Source organism: Macaca nemestrina, chromosome 10, assembly GCF_043159975.1.
Source record: "Macaca nemestrina isolate mMacNem1 chromosome 10, mMacNem.hap1, whole genome shotgun sequence".
Taxonomy (NCBI): domain Eukaryota; kingdom Metazoa; phylum Chordata; class Mammalia; order Primates; family Cercopithecidae; genus Macaca; species Macaca nemestrina.
In genome coordinates this window covers 7,874,491-7,889,918 of record NC_092134.1, presented here as the reverse complement: position 1 = coordinate 7,889,918, position 15,428 = coordinate 7,874,491, and the positions used below count along the sequence as shown (strand labels likewise).

The window sequence follows — 15,428 nt, the reverse complement described above, 5'->3', positions numbered from 1 at the left end:
TGTAGTCTGAGCTACTCGAGAGGCCGAAGTGGGACAATTGCCTGAACCCAGGAGGCAGAGGTTGCAATGAGCTGAGATCGTGCCACTGCACTCCAGCTGGCAACAGAGCCAGACCCTGTCTCAAAAAATAAAAGTAAAATAAAATGTTAGCACAGAATAGGCTCATAAGAGGTATGGGTGTTGTTTTGTGAAGCTGTCATTATGTGGAGTGGATGTGTGCACGTGCCGGGGGCCTTGTAAAACTTACATCTGACCGTGGGTTGTGGTAAAATACTTGAAAGCCACTGGTTAGGTTATTAGAAGGCTAGGTTACTAGGTTATTAGGTTATTATTAGAGTCTAATTAACTGAGAAAGAGCCTACCGGTGCTGTGAGTCTGTTAGAGCTGCCATAACAAAGTACCACAGGCCGTGTGGCTTCAACACCAAGGTGCAACACAGGTGTTCTTGTCTGAGGCCTCGCTCCTTGGCTTGTGTCCTCATGTGGTGTTTCACGTGACACCCCTGGTATCTCCCTGTATGTGTCCAAGCTGCTTCTCCTGAGGACCCCAGTCAGATCGGATCTGGGCCTGCTCTGACAGCCTCATTTAAATTCCGTCACCTTTTAAAGGCCCATTTAGTCACATTCTGAGATACTGGGGATTAGAGCTTCAATATATGAATTTTGGGGGTACATAGTTCAGCCCATGACACATGCTTTTAATATTTCTTATTTCGCCAAAAGTCTAACTTTATTAAAGCACCTGAAATAATATGTTAATACTATGCAATAGAATTTATACGTATAGGTTAGTGACTTTTAACCTTTTATTTATTTGTTTATTTACTTTTTTGAGATGGAGTCTTGATCTGTCACCCAGCTGGAGTGCAGTGGTGCGACCTTGGCTCACTGCAACCTTCGCCTCCTGGGCTTAAGCAATCCTCCCCACCCAGCTCCCACGCAGCTGGGACCATAGGCATGTACCACTATGCCCTACTTTTTTTTTTTTTTTTTTTTTTTGTAGAGATCGGGTTTTGCCATGTTACCCAGGCTGGTCTAAAACCTCTGGGCTCATGTAATCCACTTGCTTTGGCCTCCGAAAGTGCTGGGATTACAGATGTGAGCCACCAGGCTCAAACAAACCTTTTATTTTAGGCCGGGCGCGGTGGCTCAAGCCTGTAATCCCAGCACTTTGGGAGGCCGAGACGGGTGGATCACGAGGTCAGGAGATCGAGACCATCCTGGTGAACACCGTGAAACCCCGTCTCTACTAAAAAATACAAAAAACTAGCCGGGCGAGGTGGCAGGCGCCTGTAGTCCCAGCTACTCGGGAGGCTGAGGCAGGAGAATGGCGTAAACCTGGGAGGCGGAGCTTGCAGTGAGCTGAGATCCGGCCACTGCACTCCAGCCCGGGCTACAGAGCGAGACTCTGTCTCAAAAAAAAAAAAAAAAAAAACACAAACCTTTTATTTTTGAAAAAAATAAAATACCTAGAGAACCTATAGAAAAGTTGCAAGAATAGTAAGCTCCATGGCACCCTTCAGCTGGATTCTTCCATTGTTAACATTCTGTTTTTAACATTTTCAATGTCATTTTTTTTTTTTTTGAGACAGTTTCTCACTTTGTTGCCCAGACTGTAGTGCAGTGGTGTGATCATGGCTCACTGCAACCTCTACCTCCTGGGCCCAAGCAATCTCCCACCTCAGTCTTCCAAGTACATAGAACTACAGGCACATGCTACTTTTTCATTTTTGTGGAGATGGGGTCTTGCTATGTTCTCCAGGCTGGTCATGAACTCTTGGGCTCAAGTGATCCTCTCGCCTTGGCCTCTTGAGTGCTGGAATTATAGGCATGAGCCACTGTGCCTGATGTCAACATCAATTTTTAACATGTCCTAACAGCTTCTTTTGCCTTCTTTCTCTCTCTCAGCATATATACACATGTTGTTAGTTTGCTTTTTGCTGAACTAGTTGGAGTACGTCAGAGCCGTAATGATCTTTCACTCTTTAATATTTCAGCACGTATCTCCCAAGAACAAAAACGTTCTCTTACAGAAGTGTAACATGCTCATCAAATTCAGGAATGTTGACGTTGGTGCAGTGCCGTCCTCTAATCTACGGTCCACACTCAGGTCGCCAGTTTCCCAGTAGTGTGCTAGCAGCTCAGGTGGTGGCACGTCAGTCGTCAGGTCTCCTGCACGTCCTTGGGTCTGGAACAGTTCCTTGGGCTTCTTCGTCTTTCGTGACACTGACATTTTCGAAGAGCCCAGGCTCCTGGTTTGGCAGAATGGCTCTCTTTGGGTCTGACTGGTGTCTCCTCGTGGTTAGGTCCAGGTTATGCAGCTTTGGTGGGAATACCCTGGAAATGGGTATTGTTTTCTTCTCCGTGCATCTATCGGGGGGTGGGGGGACACAACGTCAGTGTATTTCATTTTTGTGATTTCATTAGGCCAGTTTTCAGAAATGAAATGCCTGGGTCAATGTGGTGCTTTGCTTTTTTTTTTTTTTTTTTTTTGAGATGGAGTCCCAGCATTGTCACCTGGGCTGGAGTGAAGTGGCACAATCTTGGCTCACTGCAACCTCTGCCCCCGGGTTCAAGTGATTCTTCTACCTCAGTGTCCTGAGTAGCTAGGATTACAGGTGCCCACCACCATGGCTGGCTAAGTTTTTTTTTTTTGTATTTTTAGTAGAGAGAGGGTTTCCCTATGTTGGCCAGGCTGGTCTCCAACTCCTGACCTTGTGATCCGCCCTCCTCGGCCTCCCAAAGTGCTGGGTTTATAGGTGTGGGCCACCGTGCCCAGTTGAATGTAGTTCTTTTCTAGTAACTGCTATCACGTCTTACTTTCTCTGATCCTCCTCTGCCCCTGGGCTTGATAAGAGAGCTTCTTGTTGAATCCTTACCTCGCACTCAGACTTCTCCTGGGGCAGTCTGTGAGAGTCAGGATGCTCGCTCCATGCTGTGGCTCTCACCTTCACGCTGCTCTAGCTCTCCTCTGGGCCAGCTCTTCAGCTCTCCCCGTAGCTCATTTCCCCGTTTCCCTTTCAGTTGGCTCAGCCCACAGGGAGGAGAAAAATCTACCATATCTTGGTCAAACCTTCTGATCACCACTTTTCTCCCCAAACTCAGAAGAAGAGAATTCTCCAAGTGGAGAAACCTTTGCTTGATAAGACAGTGGCATTTGAAAAGGAGATATACAAGTTCCTTTATTCTAGCTCATTTAGCTTTTACAGATGTTCCCTCTACCTAGAAGCAGTTCGAATCCCTTCTGTAAAAAGGAAACATTTACACTGGAATCATTTGAAAGCCCTATTAGGCTTTTTACAGAGTCTTTTCATCAGAATGTGGAAAGGAGTCAATGTGGCTTCATCATCACCTAGATCTGGATTCACTGAGGGTCTTGTTGCAGGCTGTGAAATAGATCTGAAGGTCCAAGAGCCTGTCCACACAGGTTAATTCTCAAGAAACCCGGGAGTGGGAGCAAGGGGCTGATGTTAGTGGTGGGGGGCAAAGGCCTTATTTCTGGCAGTTACACTGGCTCAACTGAGTTGCCTCTTTGTAGGCCGAGAGCTGTCCTGTCACTCAAATAATCTGATTTTATGAAAGCCAGCTGGGGTGTGTTCACAGTATGAGGTGTAGTTGGAATCGCATTTTCCCTGTGAAAGGGCAGCCCTCGTGCACCTGGGCGCAGGTCTGTTAATAAGCCACCGAGATGAGCATTTTTAGAAATCTTGCAGACAAGGGCGGGGGCAGGTATATGTGGCCAAACAAGACATTTTAGGATAAATGGAAATGTGTAACTGTACTTTTCTTTTTAGTGCTCTTTGCATAGTGCATGTCATTTTTTTTAAGAGGGGCATAAAATGTATTAGATATAATATAGCTTGCTCATAAAATGATCATGCCTGATATATTTAGAGTGTGGAAAAATCAGGAACAACTATATGTACCCCATCTTCACTGGGCTCTTGCATCTCTGGAGAAGTGACTAAGCGTCTTGCTCGTTTTCTAGAGTTATCTTGACCACAAACTTGAAAACAGTGAGGCAACACAGGCCAGAGTCCCAGGGGCTGATAATCTTCCCGATTTAGTGGGGTGGGGGTTATTTTACTGGTTTGTTGGTTTGTGTTTCCTAAGTCCATGAAGGGTGTCAGAAAGTGGTTCCCGGTTCTCTTCCTTTACATGAAATTACTCTCTGGCGCTGAGACCCAGGAAACCATGCCGTTTATGCTGCCTTACCCTCAGGGAAAGCATTCAGACTTGACCATAAATATTTAAGAATTAAGGGAAAAACGATGGATGTAACTTGTTAAGATTCACACAGAGAAATTATTGGGAGAGGAGGAGGGCCCATTGTTCGTTTTGTGCCGTCTGAGAGAATGAGGCTAATGAACCACTGAACGAACGCAGGCTTGTAGCTCCGCTGTGCTCTCAGCAGACCACGTGGGTGAAGCTGCAGAGTTAAATGCTAATTTCAAGTGAAAAAGAAAATGGGAGAGGGATTTGCCACAGGCTCGTAGAATCAGAGTTCCCTGTCCTTTAAGTGGATTCGTGGAAAGATTTAGTTCGTGGAGACAGTTCCTGAAAAGTTTGTCACCCCCAAATTATTGCCTACCCACTGCCCATGAGAACAGAGTGTCATGGAACTTTCTAAGAAGCTTTTGAGTGCCTGGGGAAGGGAAGGGGAGGCTGTCTCTTGACCCTCACTGGGGATTCTTGTTAAACTCCACCCTGCAGCTCAGCTTCCAGAGCCTGGAGGTGGTCTCGGGGGACTGCAGAAAAGGGCAGTGTATTAGTCTGTTTTCATGCTGCTGATGAAGACATACTGAGGGCCGGGCGCGGTGGCTCACGCTTGTAATCCCAGCACTTTGGGAGGCCAAGGTGGGCAGGTCACGAGGTCAAGAGATCAAGACCAGCCTGGCCAACATGGTGAAACCCCGTCTCTACTGGAAATGAAAAATCAGCTGGGTGTGGTGGTGTGCGCCTGTAGTCCCAGCTACTCGGGAGGCTGAGGCTGGAGAATCGCTTGAACCTGGGAGTTTGCAGTGAGCCGAGATTGCACTGCCACACTCCAGCGTGGTGACAGAGCAAAACTCTCTAAAAAAAAAAAGACATACTGAGACTGGGCAATTTACAAAAGAAAGGTTTAATGGACTTAACAGTTCCACGTGGCTGGGGAGCCCTCACAATCATGGCAGAAGGCGAGGAGGAGCAAGTCACGTTTTACATGGATGGCAGCAGGCAAAGAGAGAGAATGAGAACCAAATGAAATGGGTTTCCCCTTATGAGACCATCAGCTCTCATGAGACTGATTCACTACTGTGAGAATAGTATGGGAGAAACTGCCCCCATGATTCAATTATCTCCCACTTTGTCCCTCCCACAACATGTGGGAATTATGGAAATACAATTCAAGATGAGATTTGGATGGGGATGTGGAGCCAAACCGTATCAGGCAGCATCTACTCATCTGCCTGGCAGTTTCTGGAGGCTTCAGTTGTAGCTGTTTGTGGGCCAGGTGGCGGTTGCCTGTTTGGGATGGACTCTGGAATAAGAATTTTGGCTCCTGAATGGGAGCCTGTGTTGGATAGGATTGTTCCTGTTGAGCTCTTAAAGGGATCGTCTCCTGCAACTGGCTTTTGGAAGCTTTTTCCTTGGGTATGATGAGGGCCTTCACGACTGGGTTTTAATATACAAGTCCTTGCTTCAACCCTCTAGCCCCTCCACGACCAGAAGCACCTTTGTCATGAGCCAGAGGCTCACATCTGTGGACCAGACTGAAGGGCAGTGGTCACTGAAGGGGCAGCATGCCGTCTGTCCTCAGGATCTTGTACAAGATCTGTTGGAAAGACAGGAAAACCGAGGCTGGGAGTGTGGAGTGACGGGTGCAGGGGCTGCTGGCTCTGCTGTCTTTGTTGTGCCTGGCGATGGGAAGCTTCCTCTCCTCCCTGCCCCTGCCGGACACACAGAGTTGCTTGGAACAAGTGTGTTCTGGGCAGTGGAAGATTATATAGTTGTAAACAGACATGAGGGAGCTCCTGGCATGCCAAGGAAGATGTCCCAGGTATGCTGTTGGGTGGAAAAGGCAAAGTGTGGGACACTGGGTCACAATGAACAAAATGGCCTTAATAAATATGTGCTAGCATCAGCAAGAAAGACATTCACAGGAAACTGCTAGGACTGGCTGCCTCTGGGGAGAGCTGGGTATAGGACAGGGAGAGAGGACGGCTTTTCATAGTATCTGCTTCAGAGTTCTGGACCGTGCAAATATAGTGCCAATTAAGCACCAAAACTGAAGGTAATAGTGTATAGTGGGTGGGAGGGAGCGGGTCTGCTTGGGTGTTTTAGCCAGAAGCAGGGTCTTGTGCTGTCCGCTCAGCTGAGGCATTCCTGAACTCCGATCTTGAACGTGAGTCCCAGCTACAGTCTTGCTCTGTTGCTGGCGCCCCACCCCCACCACATCCCCCTCACCCCCGTGTTCCCTGTTCCCCATGAGGCTGGGCTAGCACCTGTCCTGCAAGGGTTAGGCCCTGGTCTTTTGCTCGTTGACTCTCTTCTCTGTAAGGGTCACTTCTGTTCTGCCTGAAACTGGTGGGCCTCCGTGGTCCCCTTGATGTCCTGGGCACTGAGAGCTTGAGGGCAGACAGGATTGTCAGGGTTTTCCCCTCCAGACTGCAAGCCACGCTCAGCTCTCGGGGCAGAGGGATATGGGGGCATGGCTCATCACAGGGGAGAGCGGGGAGCCTCCCAAGTCTGCTTCTCCCAGGAAGGAAAATGGGAATCTGCTGGGGCTTCTTCCTGGCAGCGTCTGAGCGGCGCGTGGGCCAGGCACCGGCTTCCTGGTACTGTACGCCTAACAGAGAGCACCCACTCCTCGTGTCTCCCTGCAGGGCACCCTCATCCAGCATCTGAAGGAGCATCTGCTGCACGGCAACATGACCAGCAGTGACATCCTCCTGTGCTACACCACGGTAAGGGCTTCCCCAAGGTGCTGGCCTGTGCTATACCACAGCGGGGACTTCGCCGGACACCAGCCCATGACACATGGTAAAGGCTTCCCTGGGCGCTGGCCTGTGCTGAACTGTGGTGAGAGCTCCCCCAGCGCACGGTGTCGAGTTGGCCTGCTCTTCCACAGCTTGCAGTCAGCAGCTTGGAATCCACGTGGAGTGCACAGCTGGTCACAGAGAGCCGGGAGGGGCGTCTCAACAGTCACACATCAAAAACACACCCAAGGTCACCACTCCTGAGTCTGTGTGAGATCCCAGGGGTCCGTCCCCTGCACCGGTGTATGTGTGAGGTCCCGGGGGTCTGTCCCCCCTCCTCCATCTGTGTGCGGTCCCGGGGGTCTGTCCCCACTCCTGCATCTGTGTGAGGTCCCGGGACCACTGGGACCTCACATGGCTGTGGAATCCAGGCCATGAAACCAGAACTCAACTCAAGGTGTTGGAGGACTTTCTGCCCTTGCTGAGCACTGAAAGACAGAAGGTTAGGACAAGTTAAAGCAAGTGTATTTTACCCCAGAGGAGAACTGAAAACATCAAGAGCTTCCAGAATGATCTAGCTACAGGTCCTGAGTGGTGCTTCTGTGCCGAGTTTGTTTGTTTGTTTTTGTTTGTTTTTGAGATGAAGTCTAGCTCTGTCGCCCAGGCTGGAGTGCAGTGGCTCGATCTCAGCTCACTGCAATCTCTGCCTCCTGGGTTCAAGGGATTCTTCTGCCTCAGCCTTGAGTATCTGGGACTATAGGCACGTGCCACCACGCCCAGCTAATTTTTTGTATTTTTAGTGGAGATGGGGTTTCACCATGTTGACCAGGCTGGTCTCGAACTCCTGACCTCATGATTCACCTGCCCCAGCCTCCCAAAGTGCTGGGATTACAGGCGTGAGCCACCGCCCCTGGCATGCTGAGTTTTTATGCCGAGTGGAATGCATCAGGCACATGCCTGACCTGCGAGGTTGATGCCCAGGGCCCTTCTGTACCCCTTGTGAGAGACTCCCTGGGACTGCCCACAGATGCAGGAGCAGGGACGGACACCTGGGACCTCACACAGGTGCAGGAGAGTGTCAGACCCCCGGGACCTCACACAGATGCAGGAGTGGGGACAGACCCCCGGGACCTCACACAGATGGAGGAGGGGGGACAGACCCCCGGGACCTCACACAGATGGAGGAGGGGGGACAGACTCCTGGGACCTCACACATACACCGGTGCAGGGGATGGACCCCTGGGATCTCACACAGACTCAGGAGTGGTGACCTTGGGTGTGTTTTTGATGTGTGACTATTGAGAGGCCCCTCCCGGCTCTCTGTGACCAGCTGTGGATTAATAAGGGGCTTGGGACAAAGATTCAGGTTTCTTTCAGCTGCAGGGATTTGCTCTACAACCCACCCCTGTTCCCAGTCCCTAAGGTAGAATACTGGTGCTAGCCCCACCCCCACCAATGGTCCCTTGTGTGCCGCATCCTTTCTCAAATATTTCTGAGCAGGAATCTCGGCCAGCAGCATCAGTGCGGTGTCCTTAAGGAGTTGCAGAAAGCTCCCAGCAGCTACGATGATGTAGGATTCAGCTGCTTCCCTGGGACACGGCAATTTAAAATGGGAGGGTCTTGTATTGAGAGTAAAGATACAATGGAAAGAACTCAAAAATTTGGAGCAGTTTTCTCAGAGGCATTTCGTTTTTACTGGAAGGATCCTGCCCACTAAGAATCAGGCAGTTAGATTTTTCTTGGAGCAGCTTGACCCCACCTGGGTTCTTTTTTTTTTGGAGACGGAGTCTTGCTTTGTTGCCCAGGCTCAAGTACAGTGGTGCGTTCTTGGCTCACTGCAAGCTCCACCTCCCGGGTTCATGCCATTCTCCTGCCTCGGCCTCCTGAGTAGCTGGGACTACAGGCGCCCACCACCACGCCCAGCTAATTTTTTGTATTTTTAGTAGAGACAAGGTTTCCCCATGTTAGCCAGGATGGTCTCGATCTCCTGACCTCGTGATCTGCCGCCTCGGCCTCCCAAAGTGCTGGGTTTACAGGCGTGAGCCACCGTGCCTGGCCTCCCCACTGCACCTGGCCTCCCCACCTGGGTTCTAACAGCAGCCTCGTGGCAGTTGTTTCATGTCCTGCAGCCCTGGGCCCAGCCTGTACTGTGACCCACTCTCCCTCCCTCCCTTCCTTCTCCTCCCTTCCTTACCCTTCCTTTCCTTTCTTTCCCCTCTCTTCCCCTCCCTACCCCTCCCTTCCTTTCCCATTTTCCCTTTGCCTTTTGTCACCCTTTTTCCCTTTGCCTTTCTTCTTTTCTTTTGACAGAGTCTCACTCTGTTGCTCAGCCTAGCGTGCAGTGGTGATCATGGCTCACTGCAGCCTCAAACTCCTGGGCTCAAGTAATCCTCCCACCTCAGCCTCCAAGTAGCTGAGACCACAGGTGTACTCCACCATGCCTGGCTAATTAAAAAAAATTTTTTTTTCTAGAGGCCAGGCATGGTGGCTCATGCCTGTAATCCCAACACTTTGGGAGGATGAGGTAGGTGGATCACTTGAGGTCAGAGTTCAGGACCAGCCTGGCCAACATGGTAAAACCCTGTCTCTACTAAAAATACAAAAAAGTTAGCCAGGTGTGGTGGTGGACACCTGTAATCCCAGCTACTTGGGAGGCTGGGGTGGGAGGATCGCTTGAACCCAGGAGGCAGAGATTGCAGTGAGCTGAGATTGTGCCACTGCACTCCAGCCTCGGTGACAGAGTGAGACTCCGTCTCAAAAAAAAAAAAAAAAAAAAAGTTGTTTTTCCATAGAGACCAGGTCTCACTGAGTTACGCAGGCTGGTCTCAACCTCCTGAGCTCAAGTGATCTTCCCATCTTGCCCTGCAAAATGCTGGGATTACAGGTGTGAGCCAGCAGGCCTGGACTCAACTTTTAGCAGCTTTGTTGGACAATGAGGTGGCCGGGAATGCTATGCTGCTTGGGGCTTCCAGGCACTGGTTTCCTCTTTGGGGAACAGTTCCTCAATAAAAGAAACTGAACAAGTACATTAAGACCTGTTCAGAAGGCAGCTCAATGGCCAGGCGCAGTGGCTCATGCCTGTAATCCCAGCACTTTGTGAGGCTGAGGCAGGAGGATCCCTTGAGGCCAGGAGTTCAAGACTAGCCTGGACAACAAAGTGAGACCTCATCTACAAAAAATAAAAAAATTAGCTGGGCGTGGTGGCTCACATCTGTGGTCCCAGCTACATGGGAGGCTGAGGCAGGAGGATCACTTGAGTTTAGGAGGTCGAGGCTGCAGTGAGCTCTGATTGTGCCACTGCACTCCAGCCTAGGTGACAGAGTGAGACCTTGTCTTGGGGAAAAAAAAAAAAAGGAAGAAAGCAACTCAACTAAATGGAGACCTTTGGCTGTGTCCTCGTGCCCTCTGCCTTTGTGCATGGGAAGTAGGTGTAGGTGGGCCTTCCGGGGGACGTTGGTTTTGGGTCACTATAGCCCATGTGATTTGGGGACAGCCCTAGGCTGTGGCAGGCAGGAGGTAGGTTCCTGACACCATTAATCATGGATGAATAATGTCTTGGGGATGGTTCCGTGTCAGTCCGGACCTCATTCTGTTTCATGGCTGCACAATGGCTGCTGTCATACTGCCGGGTGCTGTTCAGAACGCCTCATGTGGGTTCAGTGACTGTGTAGGAGTGTCAGTAGCAAGTGTGCACCTCCTGTGACCTTTCTTGTGTCGATAACACCTACATTGCTTTGTCTCTGTCACCAGTAAGGCTGCAGCAGGCATTCTGTGATGCGTCTTCATGCACATGTGTGACTATGTCTGTGCGGTCCATTGTTAGATGGGGAGTTGCTGGGCCAGAATGTCCTGCATTTGAAATGGGCAGTTAGTGCCAACCTGTGGCTCCATCTTAGGCGTTTTCCCAGGGACATGGGAAGCTGAGCGGGCAGCGCTTGGGGGAGCTGCCTAGCGCCCACTGAAGCCGCAGCTCTCCTGTCTTTGCAGGCCGGCTGGATGATGTGGAACTGGATGGTGTCCATTCTGGCCACAGGAGCGGCCATGGTCTTGTATGATGGCTCCCCGCTGGTGCCTACGCCCAACGTGCTCTGGGACCTGGTTGACAGGATAGGGTAGGTACCAAGATGCTGTGCTCAAAGCAAGGGACAGGCAGCACCGGGAAGGCTCCTTGGGATCAAATGCAGAGTCCTGCCTGCCTTCGGGGCAGTCTCCGGAATGCTCTGCCTTTGTGGACACCCCCTCTCCAAGAGGAGGGTGTGGGAGGTGCCAGAAGCAGAAGGTGAAACTGTTAAGAAGGGAGGGACGCCAAGGGCTAGGGCTCTCCCCTTCAGAGTGAGGGCTGAGAAAAATCCTATGGGCAGCGTGCAATCTCATTTCTTTTAAGAATCTATTTCTATTTTTAGGATTACTTTTTAGTAGAAATTGTATGTATCGTAAGGCACGCAGGATGGTATTTTGCTGTGTATACACGTAGTGAAATGAGTACTGCAGTCAGGCAAATTCGCATTTGCATCTCCTCACACAGTTACCTTTTTGTTTTTAGCAAGGAGAGCACCTGAAATGGACTCTCTTATCAAAGTTCCAGCACTTACACAGTACGGTGTTGTCAGCTGCAGTCATTGGGCTGTGCATTGATCTTATTTCTCTAGTTGTGGCATTTCCCAGCAAAAGGAGGAAAACTGAGGGCCGCTTAGAGTCCTGTTTCACACAGGTTCTGCAGACTCAGGAGTGAGATTGTATTCATCCATTTTCATACTGCTCTGAAGAAATACCCGACAGTGGGTAATTTATAAAGAAAAAGAGGTTGAATGGACTCAGAGTTTCACGTGGCTGGGGAGGCCTCACAATCATGATGGAAAGTGAATGAGGAGCAAAGGCATGTCTTACATGGCAACAGGCAAGAGAGCATGTGCAGGAGAACTGTCCTTTATAAAACCATCAGATCTCGTGAGACTTACTCACTATCGAGAGAGCAGCTCGGGAAAAACCTGCCACCATGATTCAATTACCTCCCACTAGGTCCCTCCTACGACACGAAGGGATTATAGGAGCTACAGTTCAAGATGAGATTTGGGTGGGGACAGCTAAAACATATCAGAGATGAAGTGAGGTGAAGGCCGAATGCACAGGGGAGGTGTGTGGATAAGTTCGTGAGGGGTGGGTGCAGAACCTGTGACTGGGGGGGCTGCGTTTGGATTTCCTGCCACCTTTCTCCTGAGCCCATTGGCAGAAGGAGAGCTCTGTTTGTCCCTAGTCATCCCTGGGGGCTGGCAGCCACCTGTCTTCTAGGGTCGCCTCATCATAACTGCACTGAGTGCTTCCTGGGGCCCCTGGAGGTGGTCACTTCTTTCCTGTGGTCCTGGCTGGACAGTAGACAGGAATCCCATGAGCAGTGGCAGGAGCCAGTTAGGAGAGACACACTGGGTACCCTCCTGGTGCCTGAGAATTATGCAAATGGGGATAGGTGCAGGGGTCCCTGCTGCTGCCCCCTGCCCCCATCATCATCATCATTAGAAGGCATCAGGAGATCCAGTCTCTTCAGCACTTTGCTGATGAATTAATCACAACTGGCTAGCGTGTTCTGGCCACGGTGGTCTTGGTCACCCTTGGCCTAATGACAGTGTTTCTAGAGATAAGAACATAGAAGTCGCCAGAGCTCCAGGGGCCCAGAAACAACCATGCTCTGAAGTGTCCTAATTACTCCATGTCTGAATCTGTTCATGGGGCGAACAGGAGCCACTCATGTTTTTAAATCCTTGGCCATTAACATTTTAATTATAACTTGGCCTGGGTAATATTTAAATCCTGACATTTGGCTCACAATCTTAGTGAGGAAGGCTATTTCCTAATGAGATGGTTTCCAGCAAAAGGTTAATCAAATCCCTGGGAACTTCAGATGGCTTAGAATCTTTACCCTTTTACCCTCAAGCCAGGCTCCAGGTGGAGGAACTTTTATTGGTGTGTTGGAGAGGCATGCACTGGGTCGGGGGTTACTGGAGGAGGGGTGGAGAGGGAAATGTACATCATTGGGGCCCGGTGCTAATGAGATCCAGGGATGAAGTGTCCCAGGGAGACTCTGCTCTGTGTATGCATGGGTGTGAGTCTGCGTGTGTGCACAAGTGTATGTGAAAGTGTGTGTGCGTGTGCATGGAGCGTGATCATGTGAAAGGGAGTGTGGGAGTGCATATGTGCATGAGTGTGCACATACATGTGAGAGTGCAAGTGAGCGCATGGATGTGTGTGCATGCAGCTGTGAATGTTTGCTGTACGTGTGGATGCACGTGTGCCTTGTGTATGTGTGCATGTGCCTGTGCGCACGCGTACATGTGCGAGTGTTCACAGCATGGTGGCTGGTTCCGTGCCATAATCACGGGCCCTAGGTTGGCCAGAGCACTGAGGCTGACTGAGGTGTGGTCATGGTGTCACAGGGCTTCCTCTGGAAGTGGCCTTTGCCCTGCCTGGGAGAGCCTCCTGTGCAGTTTGGTGAGGCAGGTGTGACTCGGCACCTGGGCAGGGGCTGCCGGTGAGGGGCTCTTGGAAGGATGCGGGCCTTAAACCACTGCACTGGTCGCCACCAGCAGTGAGAGGGAGCGGTGCTGGGAGGGAAGGACACTTCAGCTCGGTTCTGTCCACCTCCTGGAAACTGAATGCTGTGCAGCAGTTGAAAGCAGTCACGGCAAACCCTGTTTTGTGGCAAGAGGTGCGCGGGGCAGGCACAGTCCTCGTGGTGCTGTCTCAGTGCCTCTGCTTAAAACCCACGTCTGTTAGTAAATGTGGGGTGAGATCTCTATTGATTACCGGCATGTCAGCTCCCAGCCTTATTGACACCTTTGATCAAAGAGCATTTATTTTGTAGCCACAGACAAGATAATTTTAAAAGGTGAATTTTCTTCTTCACAGGGGTGTGTTTCTGGGTTCTAGTGAGGGGATTATTCTGGATGGAATTAGGGCCAGAACCCTGGGGACTTTGTCCAGTTTGCTAGTAGCGGGGCAGGCGTGGACGTTGTCTGGGTTGCCCGGTTTTGCCTGTCTCTGAATGGGGCCATTGTCTAAGGTGGTTCTAGAGGGCAGGGGCCTTGCGGGTGAGCAGGCTTGTCCTTCTAAGGAAGTGCATGGGTTGGACGGCACTTTGCCAGGATCTACACCCAGTGTGTGCTGGACTGCGTGCTGTGAGCCAAGCTCCCTGCTGGGTCCTGGGAGCTACACAGCAGCGACCAGGGGCCAGCACGCTCTGTCCTCATGGGGCTGGTACTGGGAGGGGGAAGGTAAGGAAAAGAGAGGCCAACCTTGGGCTCTGAGGAGTGCCGTCAGAGACCTGGGGTCAGGGAGTCCTCAAGAGGTCTTGACATTTGGGCTGAGGCTGGAAGGTTCAGGAACTACTTTTGCACAAGTGGGGACGTGTGCTTCCGGCAGAGGGAACCACCAGGAGGTGGGCCTAAGATCCACGTGTTGTGGAAGCTGGAAGGGGCCTGCTGTGGCCCGAGTGTGAAGGGTTGATGCGGGGCGGGGGGCGGGGGTAGAGTCGGAGGGGCGGGGACTTTTGGGGCTGCTTGAAGGGTGAGTTTTTCCCCGAGTGGAATGGAAGAGCAGTGGACACTGAATCATGAGAACACGGATCTGGTTCATGTTATTAAAAGGGCAGTGTAGGCCGGGCGCGGTGGCTCACGCCTGTAATCCCAGCACTTTGGAAGGCTGAGGTGGGCGGATCATGATGTCAGGAGTTCGAGACCAGCCTGGCCAACATGGTGAAACCCCATCTCTACTAAAAATACAAAAAATACAAAAATTAGCCAGGTGTGGTGGTGCAGGCCTGTAATCCCAGCTACTTGGGAGGCTGAGGCAGGAAGATCACTTGAACCCTGGAGGCAGATGTTGCAGTGAGCTGAGATCGCCCCGCTGTACTCCAGCCTGAGTGACACAGAGAGACTCCATCTCAGAAACAAAACAAACAAACCAACAGAAAAGGGCGGTGTAGCGCCTGAGCGAAGAGAGCATTGCCAGGGCAGGGGCAGGGGTAGAAGCTGAGAGACTGAGATTGCTGAGCCCACAGGCGCAGTGGCATCCCTGGAGGGGCTGCCTGTGGGCTGATCCACACTTGGCTCCGCACAGGGCTCCGGGCAGTCGTGGGCACTGGGTCCCAATGGTTTAGGGCCCTGACGGTGTCTCATGCTTTTGTGCAGCGACCCTTACAGTACTTGCTAGAAATAAGACGTGGCATGAGTGCCTGCAGGTGGGCTCCCGTGCTTCTAAGAGCTGAATGGTATTGAATTTCCTAACCCTCTTACGTGCATCCTGGAGATAGATGGAGGACTTTGCTGTTTCTTCAGACAAGCAGGGCTGTGACTCACAGGCCGGAGAGCACCACCTCCGAGTGCTGGCGGAGCCTCACCAAGATCAGGGTTTACAGAGTCTTGCCTGCACTTAGATGCACTTTAAAATCACAGAAAGCCTTCGAGTTTTCTGGGGGTGG

General features: G+C 51.1%; 1 protein-coding gene across 3 annotated transcripts in view; it reads left to right on the top strand.

The window, feature by feature from the left end:
- Positions 1-15,428, top strand: part of LOC105495433 (acetoacetyl-CoA synthetase) — an 82,816-nt gene that overhangs the window by 46,736 nt on the left and 20,652 nt on the right. For 2 of the 3 annotated variants that reach the window (XM_071070813.1, XM_071070814.1), the window contains exons 9-10: positions 6,866-6,946; positions 10,946-11,070. In XM_071070813.1, the coding sequence (XP_070926914.1) occupies positions 6,866-6,946; positions 10,946-11,070 (206 nt within the window). The remainder of the gene's footprint in view (positions 1-6,865; positions 6,947-10,945; positions 11,071-15,428) is intronic. The other variant, XM_071070815.1, reaches the window with a different exon arrangement.